This window comes from Castor canadensis, chromosome 3, assembly GCF_047511655.1.
Source record: "Castor canadensis chromosome 3, mCasCan1.hap1v2, whole genome shotgun sequence".
Classification (NCBI taxonomy): Eukaryota; Metazoa; Chordata; class Mammalia; order Rodentia; family Castoridae; genus Castor; species Castor canadensis.
In genome coordinates this window covers 187,564,421-187,579,347 of record NC_133388.1, presented here as the reverse complement: position 1 = coordinate 187,579,347, position 14,927 = coordinate 187,564,421, and the positions used below count along the sequence as shown (strand labels likewise).

The following is a 14,927-nucleotide window of genomic DNA, read 5'->3' as shown; positions in this document are numbered from 1 at the left end:
CCTGAAACCCCATGGAATTTACTTTGCTGTTTCAAAAGTGTGCCATATATACTGGCTATGTTTCATTTACCTTTGTATCTTTATCTCCTAACCCATAGCCAGTGCTTATTAAATGTTTGTTAGGTGAATGAATGCATAGAAAGATAATTCTAGTTGGTGGAAATTATGAGAAGAATTTTCAGATTAGTTGGATTTTAACTTCATTTGTGGCCACTGCCTTTATCCTACCAGGGAAAGGGCAGATTTGCCTTTGGCCGGATGCATTGTGCCCATGTGGTCATTTTGGATTCTTCCACACTCTCCAGAGGGTGTATTTTAGTTTCGAGTAGTTGGGAGATTCTGGGACTATCGTTTCAGTGGTGCAGGTGGGGTGAAAGGACGTACGTTATCCACATAATGTAGTCAGACCATAGTGTTCCTGAAACCATCTGAACGTCTTCGGATGTCATGCACAGGTGTAAGAGAGGTATTCATCTTTGTCATCCGTTTGATTGGCTGTTTACTTCTTCACATTTACTGAGTGCTCCAGGAAGTGTGATGCTGCAGTGTGTGTAGGAGCTTTTAGTCGGGTCAGAAGGTTACAAAAAAGCAACCTGCCCCCCTTGATTCAGCCCTTCTGCTTGATCCTAAATTAACAGCTAAAAAAAAAAAATGAGAAGGTATAGGCCAGGACCTTTTGAATTTGAGGAAAGAGCGTCTTGAGAAAAGGACTTCAAGGGAAAGGTCAAAAAAAAAAAAAGAGAGAGAGAGAAAGGTCAATAATCGAAAAAGGCCTGAGGTGAGACAAACTTGATGGGGTCAGAAAGACTGCAGCAGAGAGCGTGGGACAGAAGTCAGAAGATGGGGGGCTGGGTTACACCAGGTCTTGCAGGCAGTAGTTAGGAGTGATGTGGATGAATAGCATTCAGAGAACAGTGAATTACTTCATCCTGTCTTGAGAAAGAGAGAGAAAGATCCTTTCTTTCAAGTTAGCAAATTCCTGTGAAGCATCTTATGTATCAAGAAAGAAACAAAGTGTGTACGCTCCTGGTTGGCATTTTCCTTACACAGTTTTTAGTTGATTGAGTAGCAGAAGAGACATCTAAAATGTAAGATAAAAGAGGGAAATGATAGGAGAAGTGTGATAAAACCCTAGACTACCAAGAATTCATATTTTATGGATAACTTACTTCATCAGTTGTATCCGAAGTAGTGCCAGGCATTTCTTCTCACAAAGGGTTTTGTTTTACTGTGGCAAGTGGAACTTTGTGAAGTGGGCATGTCGCTGGTTAAGTAGTGATTGCTGCAACATTTGGTTTTCCCACCTAGGCCCATGTTTATTTTAGTGCCTGGCGTCCATGGCTGACTGAATGCATGAGTACAAGTGATGCATAACCTAAGTATGAGGATCCTAGAACAAAAATGTTTGCTTGGTCTGCTTGTCCTTTCCTCCCTACTGAGTTATTTTTCATTACCATTCCTTTGCCTGCATCTTCACTTACAACTTTCCTCAGGATCACATTGGGCTACTTTCCTTTCACATTACAATTATACACTTACACATTCTAGCATATGGAGCCTTACAGTAGATAAACAGAGTTGGCTATAAGGACGTATCAGAACTTACACCACTGTTTTGTCCTTGGGGACTTTCTGTGAGTGTAATTAGGCAACCCATCATCCTGCAGCTGAACAACTGCTCTTCAATCCTCTCTCCTCCCCTCAAGGTCACATACTTGCCCAACAAGCAGAATGAAGTAGTGGAGATTTGAACCAAAATTCTGCCAGTTGTTTTCCTGTATTCTTTCCTACTAAAAGAATAACACATACAAGAAAACTATTTTCTCCTGGTTATAGGACACATGCTTCTATTAAAATGCATTTTTTTGGGGGCTTGGAGTGTGTAGCTCAGTGGTAGAATGCACACTTGTGCTATGCACAAGGTCCTGGATTCAGTTATTTACACATTTTTGAAGTGATCTCTCTAAATGCAGCCAAACGCCATAAAAATGGAAGCACTCTTTTTAAGCGAGTGAAAATTCCTTTCATTAAAGAAATCACCTTGGAATAGGAGTACTTGTTCCAAGGGTTTCATCTCAGACCACCTTGAGAGGGTAATGATTGTTCACCCCCCTTGTTTTTTTAACTGCACCCATCTCCCACCCCCATGTTGGGGGATTGAACCCAGGGCCTTGCACACATTAGGCAAGCACCGTACCAGTGACCTACATGTTCAGCCCTGCTAGCTGTTTTGAGCACCTGCTCTGTGCAAGGCTTCCTGCTAGTCACTTGTTTAGGTGCATCCAGATAGTAAATGTTCATGGCATCCCTAGAAGGGAGCTTTGATTTCTTCTGACTTCTGTCTGCTTCTACATATCTCTAGGAAATTCTCTGCTATTATCTGACTGTCATGAACTGTTTCTGTCTCTATAAGTTTATCCATAACATTTAGCTCCCAAAAAAAGAGGAAATATTTAGCTCCAAAGACTTGTGTAAGTTTTCCTACTTGTGTGTAATTGAAAAGGAAGTGCTGTTGACTTAATAATTCTAAAATAAAAAATCTTAATTAATACTGACACTAGTGTTACCATTAAAGAAAGTTGCCAGAATAACTATTTAAAGGCACAAAACTCAGAATATTTACATTTCTGTCCATGTTGTTAACTCATTACTCTATGTTCCTAAGAATGTATGACTGTGTAAACATACAAAATATGTATGTACACTTATACTTTGCCTATTTAAAAACATTAGAGGACTATGTTTTCTGAATCTGAAGCTTTATTTTGTTCAGTCATTTTCAAGGCAAGTCTTAGCATTGTGTACTCTCATGTTTTGTGGAGTGATTATACTGAAGAGTTTATTTGTTCATTCATAAAATCATTTGTTGCTTCGTGTCATAAGCATTCTTGAGGTTACACAAAGCCCCTGCATTCTTAGAACCTTAATTTTTTTAGTGGAGGGAAATAATTAGCATAAAAGTAAATAAATCATGAACAGGGTTGTTTCAGGGTATGGTAGGGTTATGGAAATTGCAGCACAAAGTATATTTGAGAGGATCTCTGGGGGCCCAAAGATACACAGCTTTAGGGTATCCATCGAAGGCCTTTTGGAGTAAGGGGCTTTTAATCTGAGGTTGATGTAAGAAGAGTCAATCACCTGAGGGCTTGGGGAAGAGAGTTCAAGCAGAAGATTCATGTAATGCAGTTGCTCCAAGCTGGTGGCCAGATTTTGTGTGCTATTCTCAGAACAGCTGATGTTATACTCTGCTAGAAATACCACTTGGCCTGGATTTGTAGGAAAGGTCTTACATCCTACCCTGAATGACCTTAGACCCAAGGAATTTTTCAATCTTATGTCTAGCTTCTATAATTTTTCCAAATCTTTCTGGTTGCTAGCTCTCAGGTAGCATTTCTCTCAGTATGGTTTCTTGTTGCTCTCTTTTCTTTGTGCCTAGAATTCAAATGACCAAACTTGTTCAGGCAGTGTGTGAAATGAAAATAAAAAGTCTCCATATCAAGGTTGAAAGAGCTCTTTCAGATTAACACACCATTCTTTAGTTATGTAGAGAATCTGAACTTGCTGTATTGCCAGATTTGAGACAGTTGTTCATTCGCACCCTGTCCGCCACCTTTTGAGATGGTCCATTTCAGATGTGCACTTAGAAATGCAGACATGTATTTTATCATATTTTAATGGATTTGAAAGATAGTGTGGTATAGCTCACATTGTGTGCCATTTTTTTCCCTTAGCCCTTGTTTCACTTTTTATGTATGACATTTCATAGGATGTCACTGCAGCTATGTGGCTGGCACTTGAGGAAATGCACTTGGTAGCATATTTAGATGTGTTATTTCCAGAGGGAGCTTTGCTTGATTGAAGGACAGCATCCTGTAGCTCTCTAAAGTATGGGGCTCTGAAAAGAGCATTTTATTTGGCTTCTTTTTGCCAGTGGGCAAATATTAGAGCTTTAAAAAGAAAGTGTCTCCCAGATTTAACTGTGGCTATAACTGTCAAATGAAATGCTATTAATGACCTTTAAAAGCAAGTATATGGACTTTATACCCTATCAGTTCATGGATGAGTTAGGAAAACATTCAACGTAAATTCTGAGGCTTTGCCCCCACCTGCACCCCCAAGGAGGAAGTAAATAGATGGTCTCATAAAATGTTACAGCTGAAATCTTCTGTGTCCCTTTGCTCATTTGGAGTTATTAACTCCAAGTGTGCATAAACATTAAAGCCCCTGCGTTAATTTCTCTCTGAGTATACCAATTTTTTTATGTGGTCCTTACTCCCCTCAAGCTGAATTGATAGCAGATCTTTTCTCCTTTGTTGGAAATAAGAAAGAGATAGTAGGATCCTGGGAAACTCAGGCATGCTTCTACAACACATAGGTGCCATGGTTGAAAAAGCATAGGCTAGTTCTCCTCTTAGTGTGCATTTGCAAGCTGTTTCAGTTCTCTAAAGCCAAGTTTTTATTTAGAAAAAATGGCAACCTTGTGTATATTTTTTAAAGCAATGACTGTTATTATAATTATTGTTTAAATACTATTGGCATAAAACAGTTCATCAAGGGATAAACCTATTGGATTCAGACATTCTTATCTCTCTTTCTCTTTCTTTCTCTCTCTCTCTCTCTCTCTCTCTCTCTGGTAGTACTGGGTTTTGAACTCAGGGCCTTGCATTTTCTGGGTAGGTACTCTACCACTTGAGTCACATGCTGCCCCCAGCCCTTTGCTTCAGTTATTTTTCAAATAGGGTATCACACTTTTGCCTGGACCATAATCCTGCTATTTACACTTGCCGAGTAGATAGAATGACAGGCAAGTAACATCATACCCAGCTTTTTCATTGAAATAGGGTCTTTCATACTTCTTGTCCTGGCTGACCTCTAACCTTAATCTTCCTAAGTCCAATTCCTGAGTAGCTAGGATCTCAGGCATGAGCCACAGTGCCCAACTGATTTCAATCTCCTAAATGAGTCCTTATTTGCATTATTTTCTTTCCCTTGTACTTTCTTCACAACCTAAATGTCTTAAAATTTCTTAACTTAGATTTATCTCTGAAAACTGGTGGATAGTGTACTCTTCCCCACCCTGCCATATCGTAAGACTCAAACATTAGTTTCATCTCATAACAGATCATTGGAATGAACAAACTGAGGAAAGTTAGGTACTATAGCCAAGACCTGGGTTCAAGTTCCAACTCTGCTCTCCCAGATAAGTTAGCCTTTCCAAACCTCTGTTTTCTCTTCTATAAAATGTATATTATGATAGTACTTAGGATTTTCCTGAGTTACATGAGATAATTCATGTAGGCCTTTCAGGATGGTTTCTGCTTCATAGTAAGCTCTTATTAAATATCTTCTCTTTCCAAATTACAAATCTTAAACTTTTACAATAGCTCTAGCATTTCCTTACATGACTGACAAGTTAGATGACTCAAGGTACTAAGTAGATGAGCTTTTTATATAGTTAGGGGTACATTATAATTTTCAAGTATCTTCTATTAATGGTAAGTGATGCTGGTTTTCCATTTATTGTAGCTCTTTACAATGAAATTATGTAAGTTTAAAAAAAGGTCTGAATAGATTTGAAAACTATTAGACACAGAGCTGAAAGGATCTGTGCAGTGGCAGCAGGCACCTGCCATTCCCTCTCTTCTGGAAAGTGGTCTTCTCTGCCTTTATAACCATTCAAGAGCCAATTTCCATGAGCTCCTGTCCTCTAGGAGAACTGGTTGTCCTTGGGGAAAATTGCAGAGGTGGAATATAAGCAACATGCATAGTAGAAATAGTGTTAGACTCACAGTCTGAAGGCTCTGGTCCTTGCCCATCTCCCAGGAGAAGCATGCCCTTTGGGATTTAGTCGGCATTAGTGTGAAATGTAGCTTCACTACATTCTGACTCTGTGGCCTTCGGCAAATTAATCTTCCCTCCCTCCATTCCTGCAAATATTTATTGAAGGGCTACTGCAATTCCTATTTGAAAACTGGAGCTGATACTTCATGGGGATTTTTTTAAAGATTGAATTGCAAAGAGATAAGGTAATTGAAAGTATGTGTATCTTGTGTGGTTGGTATGTTTTCTAAAACACATTATGCCCGACATGGAGTAAGCACTGAGTAACTTTGGCTTTGTAGTATTTAGGACCTATAGTCACAAGTGACAGAATCCCAACTTCACACGGCTTGGGACAGAAGGAATTTATTGTCTCATGTACTCAGCCTGTTGCAAGATTAGCAGTGACATCTGCCTGGAGGACAGCTAGAAGCAAGGACTCAGATGCCACCAGGACTCCTCCTCTGGAGTCTGGTGCTTTGTCTCTGTTAACATCAGGTCTGACCAGATTCTTTCACATATTTAGAAACAGAACCACTTGTGGTCCTAGGCCGATCTCATCAGAAAGGGTCTGGGCATTCTGATCCCTGTTCCCCTAGGAAGGACGTATAGTCCACCATGAGTCAGGCACCTGTCTGGTGTCTAGAGAACAGGAGCCAAAGGAAAATAGCACTTGAACCACACTTAGACTATATGGCTTCACCAATGACCAAGTCTAGTGGTATATACCTCTAATCCCAGCACTTGGGAGGTTGAGGCAGGAGGAATGTGATTTTGAGACCCTGGCTCAAATAAAACAAAAGAAAAAAAATTACCAGCATCGTAGTAGCATTTTCATATTATGCTTTTTTAGTAGACAGTTTTTTAAAATATAACTTCTGTATATCATAGTGTTTTTAACATTAAAAGAAATCATCAAATTTAAAAGTACTATGGTCAAAACTGCTTATTTGTACTCCCCTAGTTTTTTTTTTCTGGCTGAAATTGCCATTGCCTGATAAGATGTGATTTGTTCCCTGAGCGTTATGTCTCCCTTACCTGACTGTAAACTTGTGAGAGAAGGAAACAAGTCATAGGCTTCCTAATTGTTTATATTTTCTTTGCGTGGTTACTGATGGGTTACCATATTATCCATCACACACACACACACACACACAAACACACACACACACACTCCTACTCACACATATACACACTCATATACACACATATACATACACTCACACATACTCACTGAGCCTTGTGTAATGCCTCTACATTCATCCAAAAAGCATAGTTACTCCAAAGCCTGGACACTTCTAGTCTTGGGAAGGTCTATAGCTAATAAATACATCAGTTCGCAATTGCTTCAGTGCTCAGCCAAACAAATGCAGTTGTGAATGATTTTTTCTTATGTATTTTTTTTAATGTACCAAGTTTTTCAACATTTTCTCCTCATTTTTCTCTTTCAGGCTCTAGACCAAGATAGAACAGCCTTACAGAAAGTGAAGAAATCTGTAAAAGCAATATATAATTCTGGTCAAGGTAAGCAGTTCACCAAGTCAGATAATGTGAATTATAAGTAATGTCTACAAAGTTGCCTTTGTTATTTGCAAGATGTTTCTAAAAGATTTGATAAAAGGAAGAGAATGAGTACATCAAAGAAATTCAGCTCTTTTTCTTTCTGTGTCAACTGTCAGCCAAAACCGATTAGTGGTTCTACAGCAAAAAGAAGAAAAAATATTAGTTGCAGTGGATTTCATTATGCCTTTAAGAACTTAACAGTGACAGTGATTTTGTCACAGATGACGTATGAAATATTTAAAATCTCTTTGTGTGTATGTGAGCCTGTGATTCAGTGCTCTTAATAAAACATTGGGGAATCTTTTCCTTCTTGAGTATGCTTGCACATATTTGAAAATCAGTACTGACCATGGGTTCCCTATGGAAGTTAGAAGACAAGGTTAAATAGACCTTAACAGACCTGCTTACTGTCATCTTTTCTTTTGTCCGAGGAAATGCCAGATAACCTGGGAACTAAATGTTTTAGCTTCTATCCAGTGACTTTGTCAATTTGGAAATGAAAGTATCTTTGTCAGTGAATAAAAAGAAACAAATAAAATTAAGAAAAATAATGGGTACCCATGAGAAATGGTAGACTCCAGCACCACAGGGAAGGGGAGAGGCTTCAAAACAAAATACATTACAAGCCCTCTGACTCACACCTTCTTATCATTGTTGCAATACCAGCTCACCTGCCAGAGATCACTTCTAAGAAATCAGTTGTCTGTAACCTACCACATGAAACCTTGGAGGGGAAGGCAGCAGACTTTAAGGGAAAGAGGTTGGACAGATTTGTGTTTTCATTCTTGCTAATACACTTACTAACAAAGTCACTAGCAAAGTGACCTTGAACAGGTTACAGGTTTTGTCCAACCTGTTTTTTCTTGTATGTAGAATGGGGATGGTGACATTAGTGTTTTGGGGCTTTTATGAGCTAATATTTATAAAGGGCTCACCACATTACGGGAGTCAGCAGATGCTGGTTCTGCTTAATTTTATTATACAGTTACAGAGCTGAAAGGAACATGAGCAAGCTAAAACTTCACTTCATTTCCCCCACATCAGAGAGGATAATCCCTAGGCTAACTAAGTGGAGGCCCAATAGTCTTTTATTTTCTTTAACCCCTTCTAGACCTCAAGAAACTCTATAAAACTAATTATTGACACATTTTATACCCCAGTGCCTCAGTACTGCTCCCTAATTTCTTTATATTCATTAAAATACTAACATCTACTTAAAGTAAATATGATTGTCTAGTTATGTAGTGATCAAATGTTTTTAAGTTTTGGCCTATTATATGCCTAATTTATAACTTCTATTCTGTGCCTCACTTTAATAAACAGTTACAGAATTGTGGGCTCTTGTAGATATTAGCTCTTGGGGGAGGAAAGTGGAGTAAATAACTGGAAGGTGCCACCACAGGTCTTTTTGAGGGGCTGACACTATTGCTTTCCTTGTTTCGGGTAGAAGTTAACTTTACTTTGTGATGATTCATCAAGGACTGCACTTAGTAATTATGTACTTTCTGTAGGTATGTATATCATATATGAATAAAAATATATTTAAAATGTATATCAAGGAGATTTACAGGAGCCTTTATTGGGACTTTGAAAAACAGAATAGGATTTTTAAATAACAATAGTATATCTGTGTAATAGAACATGGTACACCCTTTTAAAGAAAAGAAAGAGACTCAGGAACTGTAGGTCTGAGAGTAAGTGCTAGGTTATCATACTTGTTCAAACTGTAAATTATTTATCTTCTGTCTTAAATATCCTTAAGTATAATCAGAAAATAGAAAGTGTTAAATAAGAAAAACAGCATCTGACTGACAGCATATTACATGGACAAAGAGAGAGAGCTTTTAAGGCCCCTGTTAGAGACCACATAGTAAGTGCTTGACAAATGCTAGATGGGAACCATGGCCACTAGGTCCATAGCATGGGTGTCTTCCTGCTTTAATTCATGCTTCTGCAAATGACATTGCAGCCATTATCTGCCTCAGGAACAGCTGCCAGTTCTTTATAGCCTTGACTTATGCTGGAGGCTCTTCGCTTGTTCACCACACAAGACCTTTTCTCTACAGCTTGTGCCTCCTTATTTTCTGTTCTGGTCACCATATGACTCTTTCCAGGTGTTCCGACTCAAGATGCATGTCCTTTCTTAGCCACAATCACTGTGTCATTTGGAAGCTCACACAAAGTCTCTTTTCCTGGAGATGTGCTTCACCTTTTTTTTTTTTAAAAGGTCTCTTTCCTTAATCATAGCTGCACTAGACTGACAGGAGGGAGAATTTATTCTCTTTGAGGGTGCAAAGGGAAAGTTCAAGGGTGTCTGCAGAGTCAAGTGTCATCTCCTCCACTACTAGACTATGCTCTCTTTGTGGATGGGCCACAACTGACAGGGTTTTGAGTTTCCCAGCCAGGAGTAGAGGCTCTCCTGTGTGCTTTCCCCTTGGGTCTGTACTGTCCATTAGTGTGGTCTCTTGTTACCTGTGGCCTTTAAACCTTAAATTAATTAAAATCAAATGAAGCTTAAATTCTGTTCCTCAGTCTCAGTGAACACACATGACTAATAGGACAGTGTGGACACAGACAGTCCTCTTCATGCAGGAATCCTTTCAGACAGTGCTTCTGAAGGAGAACATGAATCCCGCAGGACTGTGATTGCTGACCAGCTGTCTCACACTAGACCAATGATTCTCACCCATGGCTGTTCACTAGGATCTAGGGCCAGACATCCCCTTGAGTTGTTCCAGAGTAGGATCAGGTATTGAGATTAAAAGAAAATTACTCCCCAAGTGAATCTGACTTAGAGCTAGAATTGATGAGTGCTGCACTGACCTGTGAGCATCTTGATGAGGACTGGTACTGTGTCTTTCATCTTTTTATTCTGTCCATTTCTTGACTTGTTTTATTAGGTATTTATTGAGCACCTGTCACATACTACTGTTTTGGGTATAGGGTATATGAGGCAAATCAGAGTCCATGAATTTCACAGTCTACTTGGAGAGAGATGTTAATCAAATCATCAAACTGGAAAGTAATCATAGTGAGAAACTAGAAATTACTGCAAAGAAAAGCTTGCAGGGTACAGAGAGGGAAATTACAGGAGGGAGCTGACGTACTGTGAGGTGGGTGCTAACTAAATGCCTCTTGGAGGAAATAATAGTCACTGGATGCCTATGCCATACTAGGCCAACCCAAACAAGGCCAGAGGTTAGTGACATATTGTGCTCATTTAATGGATGAAGAAAGTGGAGCTTAGAGTCAGATGACTTTGTCCAAGGTGCCATACCTAGAAAGAAATGGCAGGAGAGCCTAGCTGAGCCCAGTTTTGTTCTTTAGAGCTGCTCTGCACTTGCCTTCTACCTGACATGTGGGAGCTAAACAAGTGCGTAGTGAATGCTAAAGTTGACTGGGTGGGTCCTTCCTTGGGACACTTCTTGAAAATGGCTATTAAATATTCACTGATGGGAATGTTCATGAATGAATCCTTCAAATGTAAACTCCCAGCCATGTGATCAGTGATCTGTGGGGTGGTTCCCAAGATGTGGACACCTTGGTTTGGAAATGGGGGTGGGGGATGAATAAAATCAGATTCTCAGGCTCCTCAAAGACTGCTCAGCCTAATAGGTTCTTTAGTGACAAACAAGTGTAGTACTCTTGGGGCTTTGGTTCACTTGCGTGGGCAGCACTACGACATTTAATTCTTAAAAAATAGCTGGATGAGTAAAACAGTGGTGTTGCATATCTTTCCATGATCTGTGCCCGGTGGAATCCAAGCTGTCCCTGTCTTAGGGCTTTTGGCCCCGTCCAGAGCAGCCACAAGAGGCTGTACTGTGGTGTCTGCTTCCCAGTGTGTTTTCATAATTCTCTTGTTTTCTCACAGTGCTTAAGTGACAGAAAACCCATGTGATGTTCTTTTAAAATTAGAAGCATTTTTATATTTGTGGTTGGAAATTACCATCCACTTACCTTCCCAAAATTATTTGAAAGTTGCTTAAAAATTGTGAAGGGTCTTAACTTAAATGTACTATTTTTATGCATAAGCTTCTGAAAACACTCATTAGTAAACAGTATAACATTAAGAGATACTATTTTTGAATAGCAGATTATCTCTTTGCAAACTCTTTAGTTTGAAAAGCTTTGGGAATTTGTCTTTCACTTATCCCTGTTGTATATGAGGACATTTTAAAATAACAGAATAAATTCAGAATCTGTGAACTTTTTAGAACAAGGGGAAATTCTCCAAGCCAGTTTTCCTGTGTTGTTTCTGTATTCTGAAGTCTATTAATCTTTGAAACATATTTCCATTTAGAAAGTTTACCTTAGTAGTCTCCAATCCCCCTTTTTCTCTCTCCCTCTCTCTTTTTGCTAAGAAATGCTTAAAATATGTAGTAGTTTGTTTAGCACTGAGGAAAATTTAAAATATATTTTACATATTCCAATTCTTTGATATTTTTTACTTTGCAAAGATAGAGCCTAATTCCCCTTCTCCTTGAATATGGGCTATACTTAGTAACTTTCTTCTAATGAGTAAAATGCTGTAGAACTGATGCCACATGATTTCTAAGGCCAGTTCATAAAAGAGATAGCTTTCACCTGCTCACCTCTCCTTTCTGGTCATTTGCTTGGGTGGAAGCCAGCTGCTATGTTGTAAGGACACTTAAGCAGCCCTGTGGACAGAAGTCTCCCATCAAAAGCCAGCACCATGTTAACAGCCATATTAGTGAGCCACCTGCAAGCAGATCTGCTAACCCCATTCAGACCTTCAGATGACCACAACCCTGGCTGACTTTTCGACCTCACTCTTTGTGAGAGACCCCAGGTCAATAGGGTAGAAATGGGGATAGCAGTAACAGGATTTCTGCCCTTGCATTCATGGATGTGTGCCTGCACATCACAAGTCTGGTGTGTCTCTTAAGAAAGGAGAGCTTACTGCTTGCTCTCAGTGCTGTTAAAACAAAGTGATACAATACTGTATTTCAATGAACAGGAAGAATCATGCACTTCATAGTAAGCATGAACAGACTGAGTTTGTTACTCTACCACGTCAGGTAAGTTGAAAAAGTCTTCTTTAACAGCTATGTCATACTTGTGTATACTCTTCCCTGGGAGTAAAGACCCAGGATATTTCTTCTAATGGGTCTTTTTCTGTGCTAAAGTCTGTGTCTCAAACCAAAATGTATGTTTTATTGTATGGTGGCTTCCTTAAAATTTATGCCAAGATACATTTGGAATAAATAATAGCTTATTAGTAACACATGGTGCCCCTAGAAATCTGTAACATCGTTAGTATGAAAATTGGGACTCTTACATCCTTTATTTTTTGTGGGAAAAAAAATGACAGTGGTATGTAATTTGATGACAAGCGTATGATACAGAAGTCTTTTCAAAATACAGCTAGATTGTTACAGTTTTATAGCTTGTTCCCTGTAAGAAAGAAAGCACTTGGTTTTCTCATTTTCTCTTTATTTTCTGCTGTCCTCTTTTAGTCAGAATTATTTAAAACATAGTTTTAAAAGAGAGCATTCATGCTTTCCTAAAGCAAAATTGATGCGTGGTATTCTCTAAATTTTCATTTTGTTAAATTAACTTAATCTATTTTAAGCAATAATGCCATAGTGTATAATGAAAAGGTAAAGTACTAAATCTGTCAGTGAATAGAAAGCAAGAAACTTCATTTCTGCTGTTTTCTAAAAATTTTTTTCAAATTTTAAGGTATATAGTATGCAGTCAGTTATAATTAAAGTTAGTAATTTTGTTTTACCCTAATACATCTAATGCTAATTTTAATAGTGTGGTTTTCAGTGGTGAGAGAAATTTTCTTAACAGTCAAAGGTAAGAGATAACAGATTAGGATTTTAATAGGAAGAAATAGAAGAAGAAAATGTCAGAAGGCAGCCAAAGGAATTTGGCCTGTGTTTAGGAAACTGCCTTTTTGCTGTTTTCTAAGTTTATAGATGATAACTGGATGTTTAAAAAAATCATCAGTTTTCAGTAGAGGCCTTTGATAAAAAATACTGCGGTGGTGATTGGAGCAAAGTGAACAAATTTTTGGGGGCCTTCAAGGCCCTTTGCATTCTTGTGGGTTTGTAACTGCTCCTTAAGCGCTGAAAACAAACCAAAATTATGAGTTCCTTGAACCGTGCAGGAAGGGGACTTTTTCTAGAAGTGAGCATACTTGTCCAAGAGAACATCACTCCTCAAATTCTGTGGGAATAAAACTGGAGGGGTTTTTGGAAAATGAATCTTAAAACTCTAGGCTTTTTAAGAAGTTCCATTTTTTGTATTCTAGCCATTGGCTCAGATACTCTGTTATTAACTTATTTTAAATAAAATTGTAAGCAGTTATTCCATGACCAATAGTTCTTTTTTTAAAACCTCAAAATGAACAATAAAAATGCACTGTTAAAAGTGAGTACAAAAATGTGCTCTTCTGCCTTGTTTTGGTAGATGTAATGAACAATAGCTACCTTTTTTTTTTTTTGCTTGCAGGGAAGAATCCATTGTGGTTTTTCAGTCCTTCTCAATGGCTCTTTTATTGTTTACATGAAGATACAGATTAATGACTCCCTGTGGTTATTTTATTTATTTATTTATTTATTGTTATACTGGGGGTACATTGTGAGATTTATTAAAGTTCTTGCAATATATCAAATATGACATATTTGACCGCCTTTCAGCCTTAACAGCTTCTCCTTGATAAATGCAGTCAAGATTTTGTGGCTTTCCTGTATCTTGCCTCTCATTCCAAATTGCATTCCAACCACACTTTTGGATGATTTATGTCTCATGGAACTAAAATTCTGTTTTCCAGTACAAAGATGTTGCATGTAAACCATAGCAGAGTCTACAGAGGAATGCCTAGTCTTTGGTTTTGTATCTGTGCGTGGTGTTCTCACCAGGGTTTGCTCTTTCATACACATGCCACTGACCAGCCAGAGTATCACATGTAGAGCAAGTCTGTCACAGTTCTTCACATAAGACACCATCTGGAGGCAGCCCTACCTGGTGGTATCTCTAGAAGGCAGTTGAGTGTGCGGAATCCATGCATGTGTCCATGAATCCTGATGTGTCTATTTCCAGGATTGGAGAGACCTCTCTATTAGAGCCTTAGACAGAAAGGTGATGGCTTATTATTTTAATGCCCTGTTTGGAAAGGGAAATAAATAGGTTGTTAGTGATTCTTAAGTGTCTATCACTGGTAGTCAGTGTCACAGGACAGAATACTAGAAGTTGACAGATGATGACTTTACTCAGCCAGTGGCACTAACATTCACACACAACAGAATTTTCTCAGCCCTTCCAAGTCAGTTGGTCAGCTGTGTTCTTATTCATTATGGAGAGTTGTATTTGGGGACGTGAAGATTAGGAAGTTCAGAACACCTGGGGATGATTTTTCTCTCTGGCATTTTCTGGCATATTTTTCCTCTTATGAATGTACAGTATGCTTATTAACATGTTCACTATAGAAAATTCAGATGAATTTAAAAGAGGAAAATAGTAATGAACCACATTTCTTTTCAGATGGTTTTTGTTGTGTGTTTTCTGAACCCCAT

The 14,927-nt window shown here is 38.6% G+C and overlaps 1 protein-coding gene across 5 annotated transcripts in view; it reads left to right on the top strand.

Moving 5' to 3' along the window:
• The window catches only part of Asap1 (ArfGAP with SH3 domain, ankyrin repeat and PH domain 1), a 325,249-nt gene that overhangs the window by 176,821 nt on the left and 133,501 nt on the right, over positions 1 to 14,927 (top strand). For all 5 annotated transcript variants that reach the window (XM_074069229.1, XM_074069232.1, XM_074069228.1 and 2 more), the window contains one exon: positions 7,272 to 7,344. In XM_074069229.1, the coding sequence (XP_073925330.1) occupies positions 7,272 to 7,344 (73 nt within the window). The remainder of the gene's footprint in view (positions 1 to 7,271; positions 7,345 to 14,927) is intronic.